Source organism: Symphalangus syndactylus, chromosome 12 (assembly GCF_028878055.3).
Source record: "Symphalangus syndactylus isolate Jambi chromosome 12, NHGRI_mSymSyn1-v2.1_pri, whole genome shotgun sequence".
Lineage (NCBI taxonomy): Eukaryota > Metazoa > Chordata > Mammalia > Primates > Hylobatidae > Symphalangus > Symphalangus syndactylus.
Window position 1 is genome coordinate 82,181,793 of NC_072441.2, and position 21,442 is coordinate 82,203,234.

The 21,442-nt window shown below is 53.1% G+C and overlaps 2 protein-coding genes across 25 annotated transcripts in view; one reads left to right on the forward strand and one right to left on the reverse strand.

The window, feature by feature from the left end:
• The first annotated feature begins 1,886 nt into the window (after positions 1-1,886).
• LOC134734341 (immunoglobulin superfamily DCC subclass member 3-like) lies at positions 1,887-15,163 on the forward strand. Of its 16 annotated transcripts, XM_063626484.1 has the most exons (15): positions 1,887-2,001; positions 2,621-2,758; positions 2,924-3,041; positions 6,326-6,593; positions 7,075-7,219; positions 7,303-7,433; positions 10,657-10,794; positions 10,880-11,038; positions 11,182-11,347; positions 11,644-11,886; positions 12,620-12,755; positions 12,878-12,985; positions 13,118-13,265; positions 13,668-13,797; positions 13,886-15,163. In XM_063626484.1, the coding sequence occupies exons 3-15, from the start codon at positions 3,006-3,008 to the stop codon at positions 13,887-13,889; spliced, it is 1,812 nt and encodes a 603-aa protein (XP_063482554.1). In that variant the 5' UTR covers positions 1,887-2,001; positions 2,621-2,758; positions 2,924-3,005; the 3' UTR covers positions 13,890-15,163. The 16 variants fall into 16 exon arrangements, 14 of the variants coding, with proteins under 14 accessions (XP_063482554.1, XP_063482550.1, XP_063482558.1 ...); XM_063626487.1 differs by lacking the exon at positions 1,887-2,001 and having other exon boundaries at positions 2,242-2,758; positions 13,118-13,165; positions 14,932-14,943; XM_063626486.1 differs by lacking the exon at positions 1,887-2,001 and having other exon boundaries at positions 2,242-2,758; positions 13,118-13,165; positions 13,886-13,903.
• Positions 15,164-15,873: 710 nt separating this feature from the next.
• GATAD2B (GATA zinc finger domain containing 2B) overlaps positions 15,874-21,442 on the reverse strand; it is a 121,654-nt gene continuing 116,085 nt past the window's right edge. For all 9 annotated transcript variants that reach the window (XM_063626504.1, XM_063626501.1, XM_063626496.1 and 6 more), the window contains one exon: positions 15,874-21,419. In XM_063626504.1, the coding sequence (XP_063482574.1) occupies positions 21,286-21,419 (134 nt within the window). In that variant the 3' untranslated portion in view covers positions 15,874-21,285. The remainder of the gene's footprint in view (positions 21,420-21,442) is intronic.

Here is a 21,442-nt window from a genome sequence, read left to right on the forward strand (position 1 = left end):
CAGGTGCCCGGCTAATTTTTTGTAGAGATGGGGTTTTGCCCTGTTGCCCAGGCTGACCTCAAGTGATCAGGTGCTGGGATTACAGGCGCGAGCCACCACGCCCGGCACCTCCTCTCCTTAACAAACATTAACTGAGAGCCCATCCTGTGCCAGACTCTGCTCTGGGCACATAGCTGGGAGCACCACAAAGTCCCCGCCCTCCTGGAGCTCGCTCCGGGGGAAGACACGCATGAAAGCCGGTGTGAAATGCAGCGCCCTGGATTGAACGTCAGAGACGGAGCCCACAGGAGTCGTGCGTTTCCTGCGGGGGCTGTAGCAGATCACCATAGACATAAGGGCTTCAAACATGAATGTCTGATCTGATAGCTTTGCAGTCAGACGCCTGACAGGGCTTTCTGGCCTAAAATTGACGTTGGCAGGGCTACGTTTCCTTCTGGAGGCTCTAGGGGAGCATGCGCTTCCTCACCTTTTCCAGTTTCTAGAAGCCCGGCATCCTTGGCTGTGGCCCCTTCCTCCTGCACATCGCGTCTCTGGCTCTCCTCTGCGGCCACATCTCCCTCTCCTCTCCTCCACCTTCCTCTTCCGCTTTTAAGGACCCTCATGATGACATTGGGCCCACCTGTATAATCCCAGAGCACCTCTTTAAGATCAGCTGTAGCAGCCTTAATTCCTCCCCGCCAGGTAACTTAGCGCATTCGTAGGTTCTGGGGATGAGGACTTGCATCTCTCCAGGGCCCTATTCTGCCGACCACAGATGGGAAGGCCGATGGAGACGGACAGAGAAGGGAAGAGGCAGAAAAAAGGCTTGGAGAGAGGCAGAGGACCAGGCTGAGAGGAGAGAGGAGGTGGCTGAGAAAGGAGACAGTGTCCCGGGCGTGCGTGGGGACTTTTCAGGGGATTCTATCTGCCAGCTGAGACCTTCCAGGGACGTTATTCCAGGAAAGCCTGGGCAGCTGTGAAACCTCCGATGACGCCAGAGGACTGTTCGGGGTTGAGCCAATAGGCAATTGTTGCAGAGGGAGGGAAGGAGGGCAGCTCTCAGCAAGTCCATCTTGGCGGCGTTTCCTGAGCTCAAGGCTATTCCGGGCTCCATCCCTGGGATGGAGCTTCCTAGCCTGCGTCAGGACGGCGTTTGCCAGCGCTCCAGGGAGTGTGGGTCTATCCCCTTGGTGGCAGGAGGGAGCCTTTAATCAAATTCTCAAAGGGGCCTGGGACCAATAAAAGTTAACTCCTATCCTGAGTGTTATAAAAAGAAGTGCTTGGGACGTAAAATGCTGCAGTCACTGTGGAAGACAGTTTGGCGATTCCTCAAAATACAGTTACCATGTGACCCAGCAACTCCATTCCTAGGAGCATGCCCAGGAGAACAGAAGACATCCGTCCACACAAAAACGTATCCACGGATGCTTGTAGCAGCATTGCCCATAATAGCCAAAAAGTGGAAACAACCCAAATGTCAGTCTCCTGATGGGCAGATAAACAAAATGTAGTCTATCCATGCAATGAAATCTTATTCGGGGATTAAAAAGAAAAGTTCTGAGACAGGCTACAACATGGATGAAACTTGAAGACATTACGCTAAGTGAAATAAGCCAGACACGAAAGGACAAATATCATATGATTCCACTGTATATGAGGTATCCAGAGTAGCCATATTCATAGAAACAGAAAGTAGAATGGTGATTGGCAGAGGCTGAGAGAGGGCAGATGGGGAGTGAATGTTAGTGGGTACTAAGTTTCTTTTTGGGGTGATGAAATGTTTTAAAATAGATTGTGGTAATGGTTGTGCAACTCTGAAAAGATACAGAAAGCCAACGAATTCCTTAAATGGGTGATGGGTGAAATTTCTGCTATGTAAATTATATCTCAGTAAAGCTGTTCCTAGAAAAAAGAGGAAGTGGGCCAGGCACGGCGGCTCACGCCTATAATCCCAGCACTTTGGGAGGCTGAAGTGGGGAGATCACTTGAGTCCGGGAGTTCAAGACCAGCCTGGGCAATATAGTGAGACCCTATCTCTACATACCTACGAAAAATTTTTTAAAATAGCCTGGCGTGGTAACACACACCTGCAGTCCCAGCTACTCAGGAGGCTGAGGTGGGAGAATCACTTGAGCCCAGGAGGTAGAGATTGCAGTGAGCTGTGATCTTGCCACTGCACTCCAGCTTGGGCAGCAGAGTAAGACCCTGTCTCAAAAAATAAATTTATCTCTTCTAAAAAAAGAGGAAGTTCCGGCCGGGCGCGGTGGCTCACGCCTGTAATCCCAGCACTTTGGGAGGCCGAGGCGGGCGGATCACGAGGTCAGGAGATCGAGACCATCCTGGCTAACACGGTGAAACCCCGTCTCCACTAAAAATACAAAAAAAAAAATTAGCCGGGCGAGGTGGCGGGCGCCTGTAGTCCCAGCTATGCTGGAGGCTGAGGCAGGAGAATGGCCTGAACCCCGGGGGGTGGAGCCTGCAGTGAGCCGAGATCGCACCACTGCACTCCAGCCTGGGTGAAAGAGCGAGACTACGTCTCGAAAAAAAAAAAAAAAAGAGGAAGTGCTTGGCCCTTAGCACCGCATTTCACTTTGTCCTTGCAACTGTGAAAGGCAGGTCTTGACCTTCTCCCCTCTTACAGGTGAGCAGATGGCAGAGAGGCGAGGATCACTAGGCTAAGATGGTATGGCTGTTTAGTGACAGGCCTTGGACCAGGTCTCCTGTATGGGTCATTCTTTGTCCTGCGAGCCATGCTGGAGTGCGGATTCGGAGGTGACAGGCAAGTGGCGCAGTGAGTGATGCATCTTCTCAGTAGCTGTTGGAGAGTGGGCAGTTCTGACAGCAGCAGGGGAAGCTGGCCGGGAGATGGGGTGTCTGAGTCAGCTCGGGCTGCCACAACACCAGACACTACATGGCTTAAACAACAGGATTTGATTTCTCACAGTACTGGAGGCTGGAAAGTCCAAGCTTGAAGGTGCCAGCCAATCCCGTTCCCGGCGAGGGCCCCTCCCTGGCTTGCAGAGGGAATGAGTTCCCGTGGAGTCACCACGCGCCTTTCCTTGGTATGTGCATGTGGAGAGATCTCTCCTCCTCTTATAAGGTTACTAATCCAGCTGGGCACGGTGGCTCACGCCTGTAATCCCAGCACTTTTGGAGGCCGAGGTGGGCAGATCACCTGAAGTCAGGAGTTTAAGACCAGCCTGGCCAACATGGAGAAATCCTACCTCTAATAAAAATACAAAACATTAGCCGGGCATGGTGATGGGCACCTGTAATCCCAGCTACTCAGGGGACTGAGACAGGAGAATCACTTGAACCCAGAGGCGGAGGTTGCAGTGAGCTGAGATCGCGCCACTGCACTCCATCCTGGGTGACAGTGTGAGACTCTCTCTCAAAAAAAAAAAAAAAAAGAAAAGAAAGAGAAAAAAAGAAAGGTATATTTGCCTACCCAAGGACACGCAGCTAGTGATTTGTTCCACATCTGACCCCAGGGCCTATGCACCTTTCCCTACCCAGGCCACTGCCATGACTCAGGAGGCCCCTCTGGGGAGGCAGTGGGAACCCTCATAGGAGGCTCCAGGACAGACAGATGCAGGCCTGGGACGAGGAGGCCCCGGGGGAAGGCTGCTCGCTCTCCTGTCCCACAGAGGTCTCTGCTAGGGGTAGCCCCGTCCTGGGACACAGACACCAAGGACTGCTGTCTGGGAGGAGGAGGCCGAGTTGGGAGGGACAATGGCCTGAGTTGATTCTGAAGCCTGTGAGCACGGTGGACAAGCCAGAAAGGCAGCTGAGCAAGCGGGGGTGAAGACTAAGGGTGAGAGTTTGTGCTGAAGAGGCAAGGGGCAGCCTCAAGTGGGCAGGGCAAGGCCAGATGCAGAGGCTGATGGGAGCGGGCAAGGGGACCAGGATTCAGGGGGAGACTGAGTCAGGGGCCAGACAGGCTGGAGCTCGTAGGGTTGGAAGCTGGGTGATGGGGCCTCATTCTCTGCCACACGAGACTCCCCCAGCTCAGCCTTTCCCCTTTATTGCCTCTCACAGATACTCCCATACATCCTTGGTACCCCCGTCATCTTTCCTAAGCTATGCTCTTTTTCAGGAGGGTGGAGTTTAGGGGAGGGTATCCTCCAGAAATAGCAAGTCTCAAAGTCAGCTCTTGCCTGAGTCCCAGGCTCCTTTGGCGGAAGAGTAGTCCCTCTTTTTGCATGTTTTAAGTGGTCAGCCTGGAAAGGGGCGGGAGGCTTGGGTTTCTTTCTTCTCTTTAGGATGGGGCTGGTCCTCCACCTCCCGCTGGCTGGCAGCCTCCCAGCCCCTGGCGGCCCCGATCCATTGTCCCAATAAGAATAGAGAGAACAGCTTTGGAAAGTGACACTATGAATGGTGCTGGGGCTGCTGGGGCTGGGACTGAACTAATGAGATGAGGTCCCCCACTTCAGACCCAGGCTCAGCACCTGGGACAGCGACTCTACTAGGAGAGTGGGGGCTCTGCACCCCTCCCCAGGACCCCCAAATCAGACTCCAAGCCACCCCTGTCCAGGACATGGATCCCCAGGGATGGGCTTGGGGGACCAGATGCCCCAACTCCTCCTAGAACTTCACTCTCATTCAGTCAAAGTTTGAGAGGGACTAAGGGGTGGGTGATGGGCTGGGAGAGATTTCTGGAAGCTGAGAAAGGGGCGGGTCTGACCCCCCAACTTTTCCCTGCTCTCATTGGCCCTCGCCCCCTTTCCCCACCCCAATTGTCTCGGTGTCTGGGTCCTGGCCCTGGGAGGAGGGGACAGTGGGGATAGGAGTGGGGAGGGGGCTCAGGCTGAAAGCAGAGAGAGACCCAGCTCCAGGAACACGAAGGCAAGGACAGTAGCCTTCAGCCTTGACCCCAGAGCTTGGCGCCCCAGAAACTGGGCTCCCCAAAGCAAGACCAGGGCCCCCACATTGTGCACCAAAGTGCGGGGTGGGGAATGCCCACAGCTCAAGGGCCCCCAGGCTGAAGGCAGGAGACTGGGGCTGCTGGGGAAATTGCCCAGGCTGAGGGGCCGGGCCTGGCAGGGACATGGGGCTGCTGCTGCTGCTGCTGCTGCTCCCAGGCTGGGGTAAGAGGCTGGGCCATGGGGGCCATGGGGGCCATAGGGAAAGCCAGGGCAGAGGGACGGGGAAGAAAAAGAGGCAGGCATAGGGGTGGGAGAGTTGGGGGGCAAGGTTGGGGGAGCAGAGGGATGGAGGTGGCCAGAGTGGAGGTGGAGAAACCCTGAGGACAGCAGAGGAGAGGGGTGAGCTGGAGGGGCAGGCAAGGCTGCGGGAGAGCCGTGGGGGGTGCTCTAGGAGCCCATGCTTTGGGGCACAGTGGCTAGAAGGGGACCTGGGGGCCACGTGAGGCAAGTGGCTGAGCAGACTGCGGGGCATGCAGAGGCAGAGCCCCAGAGGCTTCCCCACAGATGTCCCTGAGCCAACCGAGGCTGGCTGAGCCCCCTGCCCATGTGCCCCTCGGAGGCTCTGTCTGCCCGCCCATCCACCCCATCTGCTGGGGGTCCTGGCTCAGCCTCACAGGCTGAGTTATTGTATTTATGGGGGTGTGTGGGAAGGGAGGCAGTGGGTTCACAGCTCTGCTCATGCATTTCTGGGCCTGTGCTGTTAGTGTCTATGGCCCTGTGCTTATGTATTTGTGACTTTGAATCTGTAGGGACATCTACGTGTGACCTGTGTTTGGGGCCTCCTTGAGTGTGTGTCTGGGATAGAATCTGTCTGTGTCTAGAAGACCTGGTGGCCAGTGAGGTTGTGATTTTTAATCCAAGTGTGTGTGTGTACGTGAATGAGTGTGTGTGAGTGTAAGTGTGTTCCTTCCCTATTCAGAGGCCAGGGTCCTGGTGGCGGGAGGGAGAAGGGAGAGAGCCAGGAGTCCTGGGAAGCTGACACTGCAGGCAGACAGGCAGATGGGCCAGCAGGGGAGGGAGGGGGCGATCCCATTGTCCCCTGGGGAGCACAATGCCCACGCCTCAGCCCCTGACCTCACCATTGTGCCCGCCCTGCCCCCTCCCCATTGCCAGGGCCCAGCTGAAAGAGGCCATCAATCACAGCTGGCCCGCCAGGCCCACATCGCACCCACCAGCCGGACAGTGGCCCACCCGGCTCCTCAGATGGCCAGGCCCTGCCCTCTCTTCCCTGTTCCTCCTTTGCTGACACAAAGTCTCCCTAAAGTCAAGTCCTGTCCCTTGCCTCTTGCCAAAGCTGGGAGGGAGTCAAAGCCGTGGGGGAGGTGGTGGACAGAGGGTGGGCCTCAGGGGGCCGCCATGTCCAGGCTGTGCTGGCTGTCCCTACAGGCTGTGCTGTAGGCTCTGACCTGGCCTTCTTGCAGGAGCCGGGGAACACAGTGGCTGTGCAGGAGCACCCGCTGGTGCTGCCCTGCCAGGTGGAGGGTGAGCCGCCCGTGTCCATTTCCTGGCAGCAGGATAGGCTGGCCTTAGCCAATGACAGTGGTGCCACCCTGATGCCAGATGGCTCCCTGCACCTGGCCGCCCTGCCTTCCCACTGGAGCCTCCCTTCCTGTGCCCACGAGTACCACTGCATGGCCCAGAACAGCTACGGGCGGCTGGTGAGCCGACGGGCCCGGGTACAGCTGGCAAGTAAGTGACAGGGCTGTTCCTGGGATTGGGGGATGAGAGTTCGTGGGGCACCCACAGAAGGCACCCATGGGGCCCAGAGTCGCTGAGAGTGGGCCTGAGCAGGGCCAGCCCAGCCATTAGACACAGTGTACACACTGGTAGAGCCTCTGATTCTTCTAGGGGCCCACAAAAATGTTTTAACTTCTTCAAAACCAGAAGAAAAAAATGAATATAATAATAAATATGTAAAAATGAGTCCGGACTGGATTATATTTGTCTATATTCCAATGCCGTTGTAAACTATGATTTAAAATTTTTGTAATGGAGGAAGGCAAAGTGCCTATGGCCCACAAAAGTCCTAGACATGAGGCTGCAGGGCTCCATACTGAAGAGGAAGTGGCAGATGTGGGCATAGAGGTTGGGCCCAGCCCTGGGACTTGGTTGTGGGGGGATAGCCCAGGGCCAGCTCTGCAGGTGCCCAAGCGGCGCCCTCATCCTCTAGGTCTGTCCCGCTTCCACCAACATCCAGAATCTGCTGAGGTGGAGCAGGGTGGAGTTGCTCGCTTCCAGTGCCTGATCCAGGGGGTGCCTGAGCCATCCATTTCCTGGGAGCACAATGGCACAGCCCTGAATATTGCCAGCCACCGGTAAGCACCTACTAGGAGTGCAATGGGATGGTGGGCTGTGGGCCAGGGCACAGGCCATGGAGCCCTGACCTTTGCATCCTCAGGGTCACACTGCTGCCTAGTAGCATCCTCCACATCGCCAGTGTGAGCCAGGCTGACATGGGAACCTACCGCTGCATGGCATGGAATGTGGCCAGTACCCGCCACAGCCAGGATGCCCAGCTGACCCTGAGTGGTAAGCCAGGCCCGGTGTGGGCACTGGGCAGAGAGGAGGGTATGGTTGCTGTGGTTGTACATGGGACAGGCAGGCATTTTGAGCACCTATGACATGTTAAGCACTGTGCCAGGTGTGGGAGGGCAGCAGGCTTGAGCCATCCCTGGCTTCCTGGAGCTCATAACCTGAGAGAGAAGGTGGTGCTGCGGGAACCCAGGGTTGGGCTGTGGGCAAGGATTGTCAGGGGCTTCTGGAGTAAGCTACCCCAAGCTCGGTGTTGAAGGGTGAGTGGAGAGAGGCAAGCCAAGGTCAGGAGGGCAGGACGGGGGCATTTCCTTGGACAAATGCGCAAGGGTGAGGACAACAAAGTTCACACAGGCAGTTCTGTGTTGCTGGACCACAGAGTGGGCAGAATTCAGGGTAGCAAAGTTAATGTTGGTGAGTAGGCAAGGCATACCATGAAAGGAGTTTGGACTTGATCCAGAGGGTAGTGGGAGCTCTGGAGGGTCTAGCGTTGGGGCTGAGTCAGCCTGTGTCTTGAACACGCGGCCCCCATACACATGGTGTGTAGATGTGCATGTGTTCGTGTATGTGTCTGTGCTTGCATGTACATGTGCATGTGTGCATGGACACTTGCACGTCTCCTTCTTGGGGTGAGGATGAAAATAGCTTTGTACCTGAGATGAAACACCCAGGATGACCCCACTTGCAGGCCAAATGGGGTGGGAGAGTTTTGTGCCCAAAGTGAAGGCCGCAGCAGAGCCTATGAGGGGCTGGTGCCTAGCAGGAGAGGCAGGTTAGACCCCGCCCAAACCGGAGATGCCACAGGTGTTTGTGAGGGAAAGTCATGCCTGAATCAGCCACTAGGGGGCTCCAGGGTATAAATAAGCAAGTGTACCACGGGACACCACCGCCGCACCTGGGCGAACTTTCAAAACATCTCCGACAGAATTTCACTGAAGGCTATATCTATTTTTTTTTTTTTTTAGACGGGGTCTCGCTCTGACGCCAGGCTGGAGTGCAGTGGCGCCATCTCGGCTCACTGCAACCTCCGCCTCCCGGATTCAAGCGATTCTCCTGCCTCAGCCTCCCAAGTAGCTGGGACTACAGGCGCCCGCCACCGCACCCGGCTAATTTTTGTATTTTTAGTAGAGATGGGGTTTCACCATGTTGGCAAGGATGGTCTCAATCTTTTGACCTCGTGATCTGCCCGCCTCAGCCTCCCAAAGTGCTGAGATTACAGGCATGAGCCACTGTGCCCGGCCGGTATATAATTTTTAAACTGAAGACTGGCAGGGGAAGGGGGAACGGTTGTGTTTCTGATCTGTAACTGACTTAGAAACTCAAAGCGAGGGTGGGGGTCAGCGGCTCCTCTGCAGGAGCAGAGAGGAGCCCGGTGGGGTCCCGTTCCTACCCACAGTCTGGGGCAGGAGGGCAGGGCAGGAGGCTATGTCTCTCAAGGCTATCAAGCAGACATAGGATTCTGCTGCCTGCGGAGCAGGGAGACGAATGGCCAGAGAGCGACAGGAGGTTAGCAGGAGGAGCAGGCGCCTGTTGGGGGCAGAGGACCAACCAGAAACCGAAGGCTCAAGGGTTGCCTAAAGGAGCTGGTGTCAGAGTAGTCTTCCCCAGGGGCAGGAGCTGGTGACCAAGGCCCCAAGCCATTCACCCCTAATGCACTCAACTGCACACACCTGGGCAGGCACTTACCCTGGGCGTGCACCAGGGTGAGACAGAATTTCCCAGACTTCAAGGAGCTCACAGCGGCTAAAGAGTGGATGCTCTTTGTCAGCTGTTCAGTGCTACCAAGATCCAGGGAGTCCCCCAGTTCTGCCAGTGCCTCTGTCATTGGGCAAGTTACTTAACCTCTCTGATCCTTGATCTCAGGTAAATGGGGGAAATAACAGTACTCCGCACACAGCCTGTGGTGAGGGCAAAATGGGACAATGTGTGGGGCTCGCAGCCAATGCCTGGCATGGGGAAGGGGTCGGCCCGGGTGGCCCGGCCTCCCCTCACTGAACTGTTTGGCCAGGCAGGACACAGCCTCTTTGAATGAGGCCAGGAGATTCCAGGGCAGCCCACAGCCTGTACTGCAGCTTGCAAGGGGCAAATGGAGAAGGGCTGGGCCCAAAATAGGCCTTCAATCTATAGTTGCTGAATAAATGAATGAAAAAAACACAGTCCTACACCTTGAGGGATAAATATGTGTAAGACTTTAGACCAACCCTTGAGAAACTTTCATTTTAGAAACACATTTTATCTGAGACATTCTTTTTTTTTTTTTGAGACGGAGTCTTTCTCTGTCCCCCAGGCTGGAGTGCAGTGGCGTGATCTTGGCTCACTGCAAGCTCCGCCTCCCGGGTTCACGCCATTCTCCTGCCTCAGCCTCCTGAGTAGCTGGGACTACAGGCACCCGCCACCTTGCCCGGCTAATTTTTTGTATTTGTAGTAGAGATGGGGTTTCACCGTGTTAGCCAGGATGGTCTTGATATCCTGACCTCGTGATCCGCCCGCCTCGGCCTCCCAAAGTGCTGGGATTACAGGCTTGAGCCACCGCGCCTAGCCGAGACATTCTTAATAAAGGGCATTTATGAAAGGTTAAAGACACGTTAAGTTCTCACATGACACAAGGTAGTAAAGAAAATGGGGATGATGGCCTACAGGAAAGCAGAGTTCTGTTTCACACGATGTTGTTCACAACTGTGCTCCCAGTGTGAGGGCGATGCCTGGCACATGGGAGCCCCCAGTGATGATCTGTTGAATAAACTAATGAAACGGGGGAGCATGGCATAAAATGAAGATGTGATTTAGACCCAAAACAAGAGTTACTTTGGGAAAACACTTGCGTCCCTCCTAAGCAGCTGAGCAGGCTGAGGTCTCAGGAGGCTGGTCATGCTTTCTGAGGGAGCACCTCCTACCAACTTTGTGGATGCCTCTACCTGCCCCTCAGGGTGAGGCGCCCAGGGAAGGTGGGGTCACACACAGGGTTTGTAGGAGGAGAATGCTCACTCTCCTCTCTCCCCCCACCCCCAGTCCACGAGACCTTCGGCCTGATAGCTACTGCCATGGGACTTTGGGCAGCTCATTTTTAAAATCTGTAAATTGGGGATGGAATAGCAGCTGCAAAACACACCTCTGAGGTCTGGTGACATTTGTGGGCTGGAAGAGTGTGCTTGGAGTAGAAGTTGAGTATTGGAAGGAGGTTCTCCTTTCCTAATCCAATTTGCTTGTTTCCACCACACAGTGGGACCCCCGAGGCTGCTGCAGGAGCCAGAGATCCTGTCTGGGCCTCAGAACCTGACCCTCACAGTGCACCAGACAGCAATGCTGGAGTGCATCGCCACCGGTCACCCTCAGCCGCTTGTCTCCTGGAGCTGCCTGGGTGCGCAGCCGCCCCCCGCTCCCCGTCTCTCAGAGCCTCGTGCCCTCATCCTATCCCAGCCTGATCCCCCAATGCCTTCTTGCAGATGGCCGCTCCATCAGCGTGGAGGGCATCCAAGTTCTGGGCACCGGGAATCTCATGATCTCCGACGTGTCAGTCCAGCACTCAGATGTCTATGTCTGCGCCGCCAATCAGCCAGGCTCCCGCGTCCGGCGCACAGCGCAGGGCGTCCTGCTCATGCAGGGTGAGCCCCAAGGGCCCGACTGGGTGGGGAGAGTGCTGGAGCACCCCAGCTCCCTGACAGGAGCCTGGATGTGGAGAGGGTCCAGGGCAGGAGGCAAGAGGCCGGGTCTCACAGTGCCTTCCTCCATGCTATTGCCTGCCCAGCTCCCCCTGAGTTTGTCCAGTGGCCACAGTCCTTGTCCAAGCCTCCGGGCAGCAGTGCCATCTTCACCTGTGTGGCCCAGGGCATCCCTGAGCCCTGTCTGGTCTGGCTGAAGAATGGGAAGGTGTTGAGTCCTGGGGATAACATCAGGCTGACTCACAACAATAGGTACTCGTGTCTCACCACTCCCCACTGCCCACTGGCAATGGTAGGTCCCCCTACCCACCCTGGGCACCCACCCCCACCTACATGCAACACTCACTACCTAAATCTCAAAAATCCACACCCATCCACAAACCCCCAGCAAGTTACCTTCTACTTCCAGCAATCCTCCCCTCCCCCAGGAGGCTCTGCCCTGACTGCTCCATTACAGGTAATGTCCCCACACAGCCTCCTCCTCTAGGGCCACTCCACTAAGGCTTGGTGGGAAAGGGCTCCCAGCAGCGGAGTTCGTCTTTCTCTAGTACGCTGATGCTGGCAGGGGTTTCAGTTGAGGATGAGGCCATCTATCAATGCGTGGCAGAGAACAGCGTGGGCTCCAACCAGGCCAGTGCCCGCCTGGCCGTGACAGGGGGCCGAGAGCCACCCCATCCCCAGGCGCCTGCATGCCATGGCTCTCTCTACTTCTGCCATTCGAGTGTCCTGGGAGCCGCCCCCCTCCAGTGGGGACATCATTGGCTACGTGCTGCACCTCTGGCCTGTGGGAGGTGGGTATGGGTGGGTGGAGAGGGCTTTGAGCTCAGAGTAGGGCCAGGGGCCAGGAGTCCCTGGCACCAGCCCACCTCTGCTCCTGACTGCTGATGTCCTGGGCAAGTCCCTCTCATTCTCTGGGCCCGTCTCCTCCATGACCCCAGACCCTTCTGGATTCTTCCCAGGCCTCTGGGCCTGTGGTTCTCTGGGCTGGCTGCCTCTGTACATGGTCTTTTGGTGCTTCCTTACTGCTTTTCACCTTGACTCTAGGCCCTTTCCTCATCCTCATCCTCATCCTTTCTCAGCTTAGCTCCAACTTCTGTAGCTCCCTTCCCTGCTCTCCTTGGAGGCTTGACTGGCCCAGCCAGGCACCAAGAGGGGCTTCGTCCCCAGTTTGTGAGGGTGCGGGGATGTGGCTAGTGAGAAGATGCTGCTCTGCTCCTCAGAGCCATCTGGCCCGGAGCTCCAAGAGGCCGTAAGCAAAGGCACCTCTGAGCACGTCTTCTCCAACCTGGAGCCTGCCACAGCCTATACCATCCATTTGCGGGCCTACTCAGCAGAGGGTGCCAGTCAGGACTCTGCCCCCATCTTTGCCTCCCCCATGGGCAGCAGTGAGTGACAGCCTTTCCAGCATTGGGAAGTCCCTGGCCTCAGGTGGGCAGGGACTGCCAACCAGTTTGCTTGTTTTCCTCTGCAGCCCCTGCTGCCCTGGGCTTCTCCACCAAAGTGCTCAATGCCACCTCTGTGCAGGCCTCCTGGGAGCTGCCACCCCAGCTGGGGCCCATCCAAGGCTTCAAACTCTTTCACCGCAAGCTGCCTGCTGCCCATTTTGAGGGGCCTCTGCTCCTGGCCAGCAGTGTCAGCTCCTTCCTCTACACAGACCTGGGTGAGGCTCTGAACCTTCTTGTGCCGCTCAAGGCCCGCCTTTCTCAGTGTGATCTTACCCCAGGTACTGAGCTTCCTGGCCCAGAAATGCCCGTCCCCTTCACATTCCCCTGCTCCCTGCAGAACCGGCTGCCCTCTATGAGATCAAGCTGCAGGCGTTCAATGGCAATGGGGATGGAAATAGCAGTGCCCGCTTTGTCTCATTGCGTGATGTGCCCCTGGCCACTCCTGGTAAGTGGGGTCTGGTAGGAGGGTAGTAGGGCTGGGGTCACAGCAGGCCCCTCTGATAGGACCCATGGCTGCCAGTCTTCAGGGAGGAGGAGGGCTGGGCTTCACCTCCAACCCTGGTCCTCTCTCTGACAGATGGCACAGTGTCCACAGAGTCCAAGACTGGGTGCTCTTGCAGCCAGGGTGAGAGCAGCTCACTGCCTGGGGTTGTGGTGGGTATCCACGTGGGCCTGGCTGCCCTCATCGTTTGCCTCCTCTGCCTCTTCCTGGGCTGGAGACATAGGTAAGGGCCAGGTAAGGGCTAATGTGGGAAATCTGCCAGGGAGACAGTCTGCATCACTGTGGCACAGGGCCAAAGAGAGCAAAAGAGCCCCAATCTACAACCAATCAATTTTACCAATGAGGAGACTCAGGCAGAAGAGGGGAAGCCAATTCTTTTCAGAGCTGTGTGGTACCAGGGGCAGAAGGCCTGCCATGAGCCAGGAAGAGAGAACTGGGGCTCCCAAGGCAAAGAACAAGGGCAGCAGAAATGAGCTAGAGCCAGTTCCCTGCCATCCAGCAGCATGAAGAGGGGTCCACCCTCTCCATCTCTGGGGAGCATGGAGCAGGAGGAGGGGTTGGGAGCCATGCGAGGCAGAGGGAGGCACCAGACAGACCACGCTGCTGACCCTTCCTACCCGGGCAGCCTCCTCTGCAAACAGGAGTCCCAGGAATGCTGGGCAGTGCCTCCGACTGCCTCGGACAGAGCTGGGGGCCGTCAAGGCCAGACTCAGAGTGGAGGGAAGCTGGGGGAGAAGACTGAACTCACCACCCAGGTGAGGGGGATTCAGTGATGGGGAATGAGTGGGGGTAACTGGAGTGTTTGAGGCCTTGGTCCAAGGGCCTGACCTCCTTCCTCCTCAGATGACTGTGGAACAGCTGGCCTTGGCCTAGGGCCCTCCAAGTTGGCTCCCTCCGAGATGCCACTAACTCCAGATACACCAAAGAATCTACCTCACCTGTCCCTGTCACCCCAGAGTCAGGAAAGAAGCAAAAGTCCCTCAGCCCCTCTCTGGGAGGTGGGGGGCAGGACTGGCCATAGCGGGAGAGAAGAGGGTGTGGTTTCTCTGTTCCTCAAGAAATGGGAGAATCTGCATCTCTTCCCCCAACACACCAAATAACCTCAAACTAAACCAAGCCCAGCTGGGAGTTACCCCCAACCCAGTTAGTCCTGCCTCATAACCCCATCCAATATATTCACCTCTTCTTGATCCAGATATGAACTTGCCCAAAGACACATAGCTTTAAGGGTTCCCCACAAAGTGGGGGCAGTGGAAGAGGCTCTGTCATCACCTCCATCTCACAACCTGAAGCCCTCCAGTCTAAAATCTGTCTGTCTCCTCGTGCCCAAGCTGAGCTCTGCCCAGGGACAGGCGACCTGCATTCCTTGTGGTCCGAGTGGGCAGGTGGGCAAAGGGGGTGCTGAGTGTCTTGCCCCCCTTCTCCCTACAACATGAGTCTTAAATATCTGAGCTCATATGAGCTTCTCTGAGCAACCAAATACCCATTTCCCCCTTCCCAGATCCAAAGCACTGGCTCCTCCTCAGGGGGGCCTCCTTACCCATTTGATTTCTATTTTTTAAAGAGATTAGTTTGAGTCAGGGTTTTGGCAGTCTTGAATCACCTGTAGAATGAGCACAGAGGCTGGGGAGCACTCCCCATCTCCCCTCCCTCAACTCTTGGGGTCCAAAAAGCACCTCTTTCCCACTTCTCCCTCTACCAGCCTATGGCATCCAGGGCACCATAGTCCCTCATCCAGCTCTGCCATGCTCTAAAGCCAAAGCCCCAGCCACTCCCTCAATCACTCTCTCTCCAAGGCTGCCCAGTATTGTGCCAAAAAGGGAAGGGTCTTGGGGGAAGGAAAGCCCATGGCTTAGAGGACCCCAAACCTGTCTCCTGTGCTCTTATAGAGTAATGCTAGTACCAGTGACAAGACTCCAGAAAGGCTGGGCTTTGGCCCTCCACAATAGTGCCCTCTGCACAAGGCACAGCAGCAGCTGTAACTAAAAAACGCGGCTGAGGAGCAAGAGGGCTAAGAATAGCCCCAAACATCAAGTCCTTGAGGAAATGACATCCTCTTCTCTGGTTGGGCCTGGTCTAACTGCTTTGTTGGAAATAAATAATCAAAACAGAAAAAATAAATTAGGATCTGGTTAATGTTTTGGGCTGAAAGGAAAACTTGGGGGAGGGGAGTGATGAGATGGTGAGAAAGTGCAGTTCCAGATCTTTCAGGGGATGCTGCATTCAGATTGTTAAAGAACTATATTCGGTAGTTTACTAGAAAAGAGCAATGTGAGCCCCTGATGGTAAATAAGGCAACCGACTAGAGGAACAAGCATGTTACAAAAGATAATTTATTTTCTTTTACAGAGATGGGGTCTCACTACATTGCCCAGGCTGATCTGGCTCAAATGATCCTCCTGCCTTAGCCTCCTGAGTAGCTATAGGCATGCAGCACTGTGCCTGGCTAAAGGATTCTGTCACTAGAGACCAGAGCAGTGTGGTGGGAAGGGCCAAGGACTGCTAGGGGACACCTTTCCCTAGGAGAGAATGGAGACCCAGCCCCCTCCCCATGATACCATTAGACCCACAGTCATCAGATAACTAAAGTGGGGTTGGTGGCTTCCAGAACACTGGCTCCAGCTAGAGTTGCAGGGGAACAAGAACACAGAAGTAGGTCAGGGCTTTAAATAATCATCACAATCAAAGAGAAGGATACAAACCAAAGGTACTCAGTCCATGGCTGGACTGACTAGGGAAGACAGCCATAGCTCATCTCCCAATTACCCCGAAAATTCTCTCGCCAAACTGCCACCCCCAGCCCCATAACTAAAGCACAAGCCACAGGAAAGTTTAGAAACCATTCCTTTCTTTATTAAACATAGCTTGCAAGTGATAAATATTACAAAGTTTTTTCTTTTAATCCTTTCTCCAAAAATTAGCTTATTATTTGAATCTGTCACTGCTGAAATGCTCAGCAGCATCTGAAACAGATGGGAGTGTATTTGCCTTTTTGAAAACCAGTTTCTATTGGTCTTAGTTTTTTCATTTTATTTCCCAAACACAATGCAGAAAATCAGAATGAGTTAAAAAAGAAATAAAGGAAACTTAAAGAGAGTTGTGCAAAAGGGTCTTGTTCCCCTCCCACCCACCCTATTCAGGGAAGGCCATTCCCCATCCCACCTCCCTGCTCCCCACCCCCCAACCCCAATCTATCCTTCCACCTTCACCAGGGCTTCACCCATCACCCTGTACCCTCTCCAGGCTTTAACAGCCCAGAACCTAAAGAAGAGAGTAGGAGTACTCAGCCCAGGCTGTGGGGAAATTGGGCCCCTGAAGGAGACAGACTGAAACAGCTGCCTTTAGGGGGGTTCAGATGAAATCTGAGGAAAGGAGACAAAACGTGGGCTGTGTCTGCGCTCTCCTATTTTATCACCAAGATGGCGGAAAAGTTACACTTCCTGTAGCTCACAAAGGGAGTAAATAACTAGAGCACCAACCTGGGGCATTCAATTGTCAACCACCCTTAAGGGCTCTGTGGTTGGCTGTGAGATGGGGCTTGAGGCCTAGTCCCTGCCCTCAGATGACTAGAGGCATAAAGGCAAAGATGTCACTGGTCTGACGCCCTGGACATGACTCTGCTGCCTCTCCCAAATCAAGCGTAACCATAGAGGACTGGCAGTTCTCCAAGAGCATTGTCATACACATAACCACTTCAACGTGAGTCACTTTCAGTTCCTCCCTGGTTTCTGGGCCCAACACTTTCCTCACCTCAAGTTGTTTTTTGGTTTTGGCAGGTGAGTAGTATAGAATTTTAAACTTGGTGGCCAGATGATCTTCCTCTTCACTTCACAGATAATAAAATTGAGACCCAGAAAATTAACTCTACCACAGATCATATAGCAAGTTAGTAGGAGACCCCAGGTCTCCAGATTGTAGCCCCCTCAACCCCTTTTGTGTTGGTGGTTCTTTTTACTCTACACAGTCCTGGACCAGGAGGTCATGGCTTTCACAGGAGCTAAGCCTCACCTCGGTTCATGCAGCCTAAGGCTGTGCAAATGGATGTGGCTCTCACTAGGTGAAATTTCCTCAGGATGACTTATTAAAATCCTTTCTATCATCCCCTGACAATCCACCCTCAAAGGCCCATAAGACTAGGTTCTTTCTTTTTTGAGGAGGTGGGGTGGGGGAAATCCCTTGCATAAGAAAGCTTGACACTGAATTTTGTTATATAGGTATATTGTATATATGCTGATGCAATCAGAGGAAAAAAACAGTGCAAATACAATTACAATTCATAATAATACTTGGTTTCGATGCCCCCGGGAACTGCCCCATTCCTCGGCTACCTCCCAGCCCCCAGCACTTCCCCACAGTATCAACCTAATGCTGGGGGATAGGGAGGGTGGGCAGGTTAGGGTAGGGAGTGGGCTCTGCCAAGGCAGTGCTGGTGACCCGGAGGGACTACTCCAGGGTGGGGAGGCAAGGCACAAATTAGGGGTGGGTGGTGGGGGAGGTGGCATCTCTAAGGAGGGATGGGGTTGGAGCAGCTGCCAGTCTCAGTGTGCTGGGCCCGGCCCACTCCCCTACCCACCCTCCACAGCCCTGCCTCCCTACCCCCTCCCCTTCCCCAGAAACCCTTTTGCACGGATCATACACAAACGGGCACATTACAAAATGACATAACACAGTTTCACAATATCCATGGCTAGGGCTTTTTTTTCTCTTTTTCAGGTTTTTTTTTTTTCTACACAATGTACAATTCCTTTTAAATGGATCAAGAAATAGCTTATATACATGAATGAGTCCTTGTTATAACATCTCGGCAGCAAATATCATAAGCTAATGAAGGTCTTGATGGAAAGGATGGGAGCCTAGGACTGGGGTGCGGGTAGGGGGTGTGGAGAGAAGGGTTATGCCTTCTGGAGGAGTGGGGAGAAAAGGGAATGATTAGGGAAAAGGAACAAAAGTAAAATATCAAGAAGCATCTTTACAAAGCAGTTCTATAGCTAATTCCTTTTAAAGGGGAAAGGAAAGGTAACCAAAGCAGGAAAACATTTATCTCTGTGTCTTAAAAAAAAATTGTCTACCATACATATATCCAAAAATGTGGGAAAAATACTTATTCCAGGGATAGAGGGAGTCCAGATGCTGTGGTCAAATTATAAAGTAAAATCGACAAATAAGAACCTCTGTCCCCCAGTTTTACCCAAGCCTTACTGCTATTCCACCCATTTCAGGCTTCTAGGGAGTAAGACACCAACCTTAAAATACTGCTTTTAGTGCCTCTGGGGATGGAGGAAGCTAGGCAGAACTGGTGGGATCCTCACTCTACTAATAATGCTCCAAACAGACGGTCTTTCCTCCTGTCCTTAGGGCATGAGGTTTAGTGTCTACACGGCCCAGAGCCTGGAGATGGATAGTGACAAATAGACTTTGAGGGACACAAGGCAATCAGTGATGAAAAAGAACTGAGGAAGACAGAAGGATGCGGAAGGAGGAGGGAAGGGAGGAGGTGGAAGGTTAATACTTTACCATGATTAGGGAGACCTCACCTCCATCACTAATCCCTGGGAAGAGTATGAAAATGGGGAGAAGAAAGGGTAAGAAATCAAACCTCAGCGGTTGAACAAAGGGTCACCGAGCTATACTAGTTAAGAAGCAGCTTCTATGTAACTGACCCTGAGGGGATAAAAACAGGGAAGATTCCACCATCTCCCCTATGGCCTCAGCACCTAAGCAGGCACTCGACTATAGGCTTTCCTTCTCCATGATTCCCCAACTCTACACGTCTTACTTCCAAACCCCATTCTAAGGTGGCCTGGCTCCCAGGGAAAGGACTCAGCTCAGGGCAGGGCAGGGATGGCCCCCAGCCAGACGGTATTGCACATTCTCTGTTCCTTACTTTTAATCTCAACTGACAAACTTGGGCATCTCGTACCTCTGAGCACCTCTGAGCTTAGGGAGAGGGAGACGTAACAGAAATGGCACTTCATCATGAGGGAGGGAGGAAGAGGCTAGACAGACATGCCACAAGGCAAGATGACTTGTAGGGAAAATATTTTTAAAAAAAGCTTCCAATTTTGTGGAAGAGAGAAAAGCAAAACCAAACAATTTATCCAGTGCTTTCAAAGCACAGAGGGCAAAGAAAAGATGTAAGAATATATCTTTATATATATATATATAATTTTAAAATAATCCCAGACCCAGTTCCATTAACCCCCCTCCCTCTCCCACCACTTACAGTCAGGGGTACCACATTCCCCAGAAAAATACTCAAAAAGACCCAATCACTACCTGTTACTAGCATCTAGCTTCCAGATCATTTCACCACTGGGGGAGCCCAGACACTGGCTGCATCTCTGCTCCTTTAAGTGCTCAATGAATTTGGGGGAAGGGAGGAAAGAAAAATGCCAGGAAGGCCCGTAGGGCCAGTATAGTCACCCACAGTGGCACTGGGGTGTGGGGAGTAGAGGCCAGAGTAGGGGAACTGAGCCTGATTTTAGCTCTTTCTCCCACCCCACCTCCAAATTTTATGGGGAAGATGTGCAGTTCATGTGTGTGTTAATTTTAAAAGTGCCTTCTTTAAAAAAATTACTTAATTTAAAAAAATAAAAGTGGGGAAACTTCCTCAGGTGACTTTCAAGGGCAAAATATTAAACTTCTCCTCATTCTTATCTGCTGAGAACATTCCCCCCAGTGCACTCTGGCAGCTTCTGGAGCCAGAGAGGCAGGTGGGTGTACACTATGAGAAGAGCAGAAACCCGTACCTTTAAGGGGCTTCCCTTACTTCAAAAACAACCTGGTCCACTCCCTTTTCCCACAGTGTGGGCAAATGGGATGCCAATCTCCCCAATCCCCAGAACAGCAACATTGCACAATTCAATTCATTCTCTACATTAGTAGCGCTTAAAAAAAAAAAAAAGGCAAAATTAATATATTCTGGGGGCAGGAACAACTATTTGTACAGCAGAGGTCCTAAGCTGGTTTTGCCATGAGCTGTTTGGCTTTGAGCAGTTGGTTCTGCAGCTGGTGCAGCAGAGTAAGGACAGGACTCCAACCTGATTGTGTACCCCCAGCCTCTCATCTCCTGGCACTCAGAGGGTGAAAGAATAGGCAAATATGAGAATCTCAACTGTTGAAGAGAAATCCCTTCTTTCCTCTATTTCCTCCTGTTGTCACTTGACTCATTTATGTCCATCCAACTTGTGGGACACCCAGCAAACAGCCTTGGAACAGCCGTTCCTCTGTATTATAGATGGGGCTATGGTTAGAGGGGATAGATTAGAATTTTTAAAAGCAGGGTGGGGTGAGGGAGAATTTTACAAAGAATACAAGATGAAATAATTTTGGGCTGGTTGGCCTGGAATAAACTTCCGTGTTCCCACTGGGTCAGGAGATCGATCTTATTTCCCCAAGATACAGAAAGGCAGGACCTAGTTTCAATCCTCCCTGGCTCATAATTGAGCCCATCTTCATACCTCTTTCTCCCTGTCTTCTATGGGTAAATTCCAGAGTGGTTGAGTTTTAAAGTTCCTCCCTCCAGGCTCTTTCCCCTCATTCTTAGAGCCCAACTTCAGTACTAAACACTGCCACCCAAATTGTCCAGCCCCCAAACACCCACAGGTGGGGTGCTATTCATCCTTGTTCGATACCCCCCACCCCATGCCCTCTTCCAGTTAAGTGCATTCAAAACTTCTGCCCCTAACACTCCTAGTCATGTCCTACTTGGCAGCTGGGACCCCTACTGCAATCTGCAGTGCTTGTATCACTGAACTGAATGTCATTTGTGTTTACAAAAAAAAAAAAAAAAAAAAAGGAAGAAAAGGAAAAAGAAAAAGATTGGTTGAGTGGGGGAAGGTTTAACCGTCCACTGAACAAAGGGAGGACACACAACATCATTAAAAATGGTAATAATTATAGCATAAAACAACTTTAGAAATACACATCGGAGGGCTTAGATTCTCCCCAGGACCTCATTCTGACCTCTATCAGAGGTAAAGATCCACCTCACTGTTAAAGAAAATTGAAGAGAGAAGACAGAGCGGCAGAAGAACAGATCGCAGCAGTGTGAAATAAAGGGGAGATGGCAGGGCAGGGCGTGTGTTTTCTTGCTGATTTCTATTTTTTGTCTTCTGTTTTTCTGTTTTGCTTTCCGTGTATGGTAGGCACCAGTACAGGCACTGCATGCGACAGAAGTTGGGGGAATGAAAGAGGAAAGGGATAAAGGATTCAAGGATGGGGCAGTACAAGTGGAACAGGCGTTATTTCTGTCCACTGATGGACTGCGATATAGACCGGGGAGGGATCATGTCTAAAAGGTATTCACGCTGTCGGTCTGCCAAACTGGGGCCTTTGTGTCCTCCGATGCCAGTATTCAAGTATGCAATGTTGACACCTGGACCCAGGAGACAAAAGTGG

Bases quoted from the DNA above. Each gene is read 5' to 3' on its own strand.
- LOC134734341 (XM_063626480.1), top strand. From the start codon at position 3,006: ATGAGTTCCCGTGGAGTCACCACGCGCCTTTCCTTG. The intron at 11,039-11,181 runs GTGAGCCCCAAG...TTGCCTGCCCAG, and splicing joins GGGCGTCCTGCTCATGCAGG to CTCCCCCTGAGTTTGTCCAG. The intron at 12,756-12,877 runs GTGAGGCTCTGA...TGCTCCCTGCAG, and splicing joins CTTCCTCTACACAGACCTGG to AACCGGCTGCCCTCTATGAG.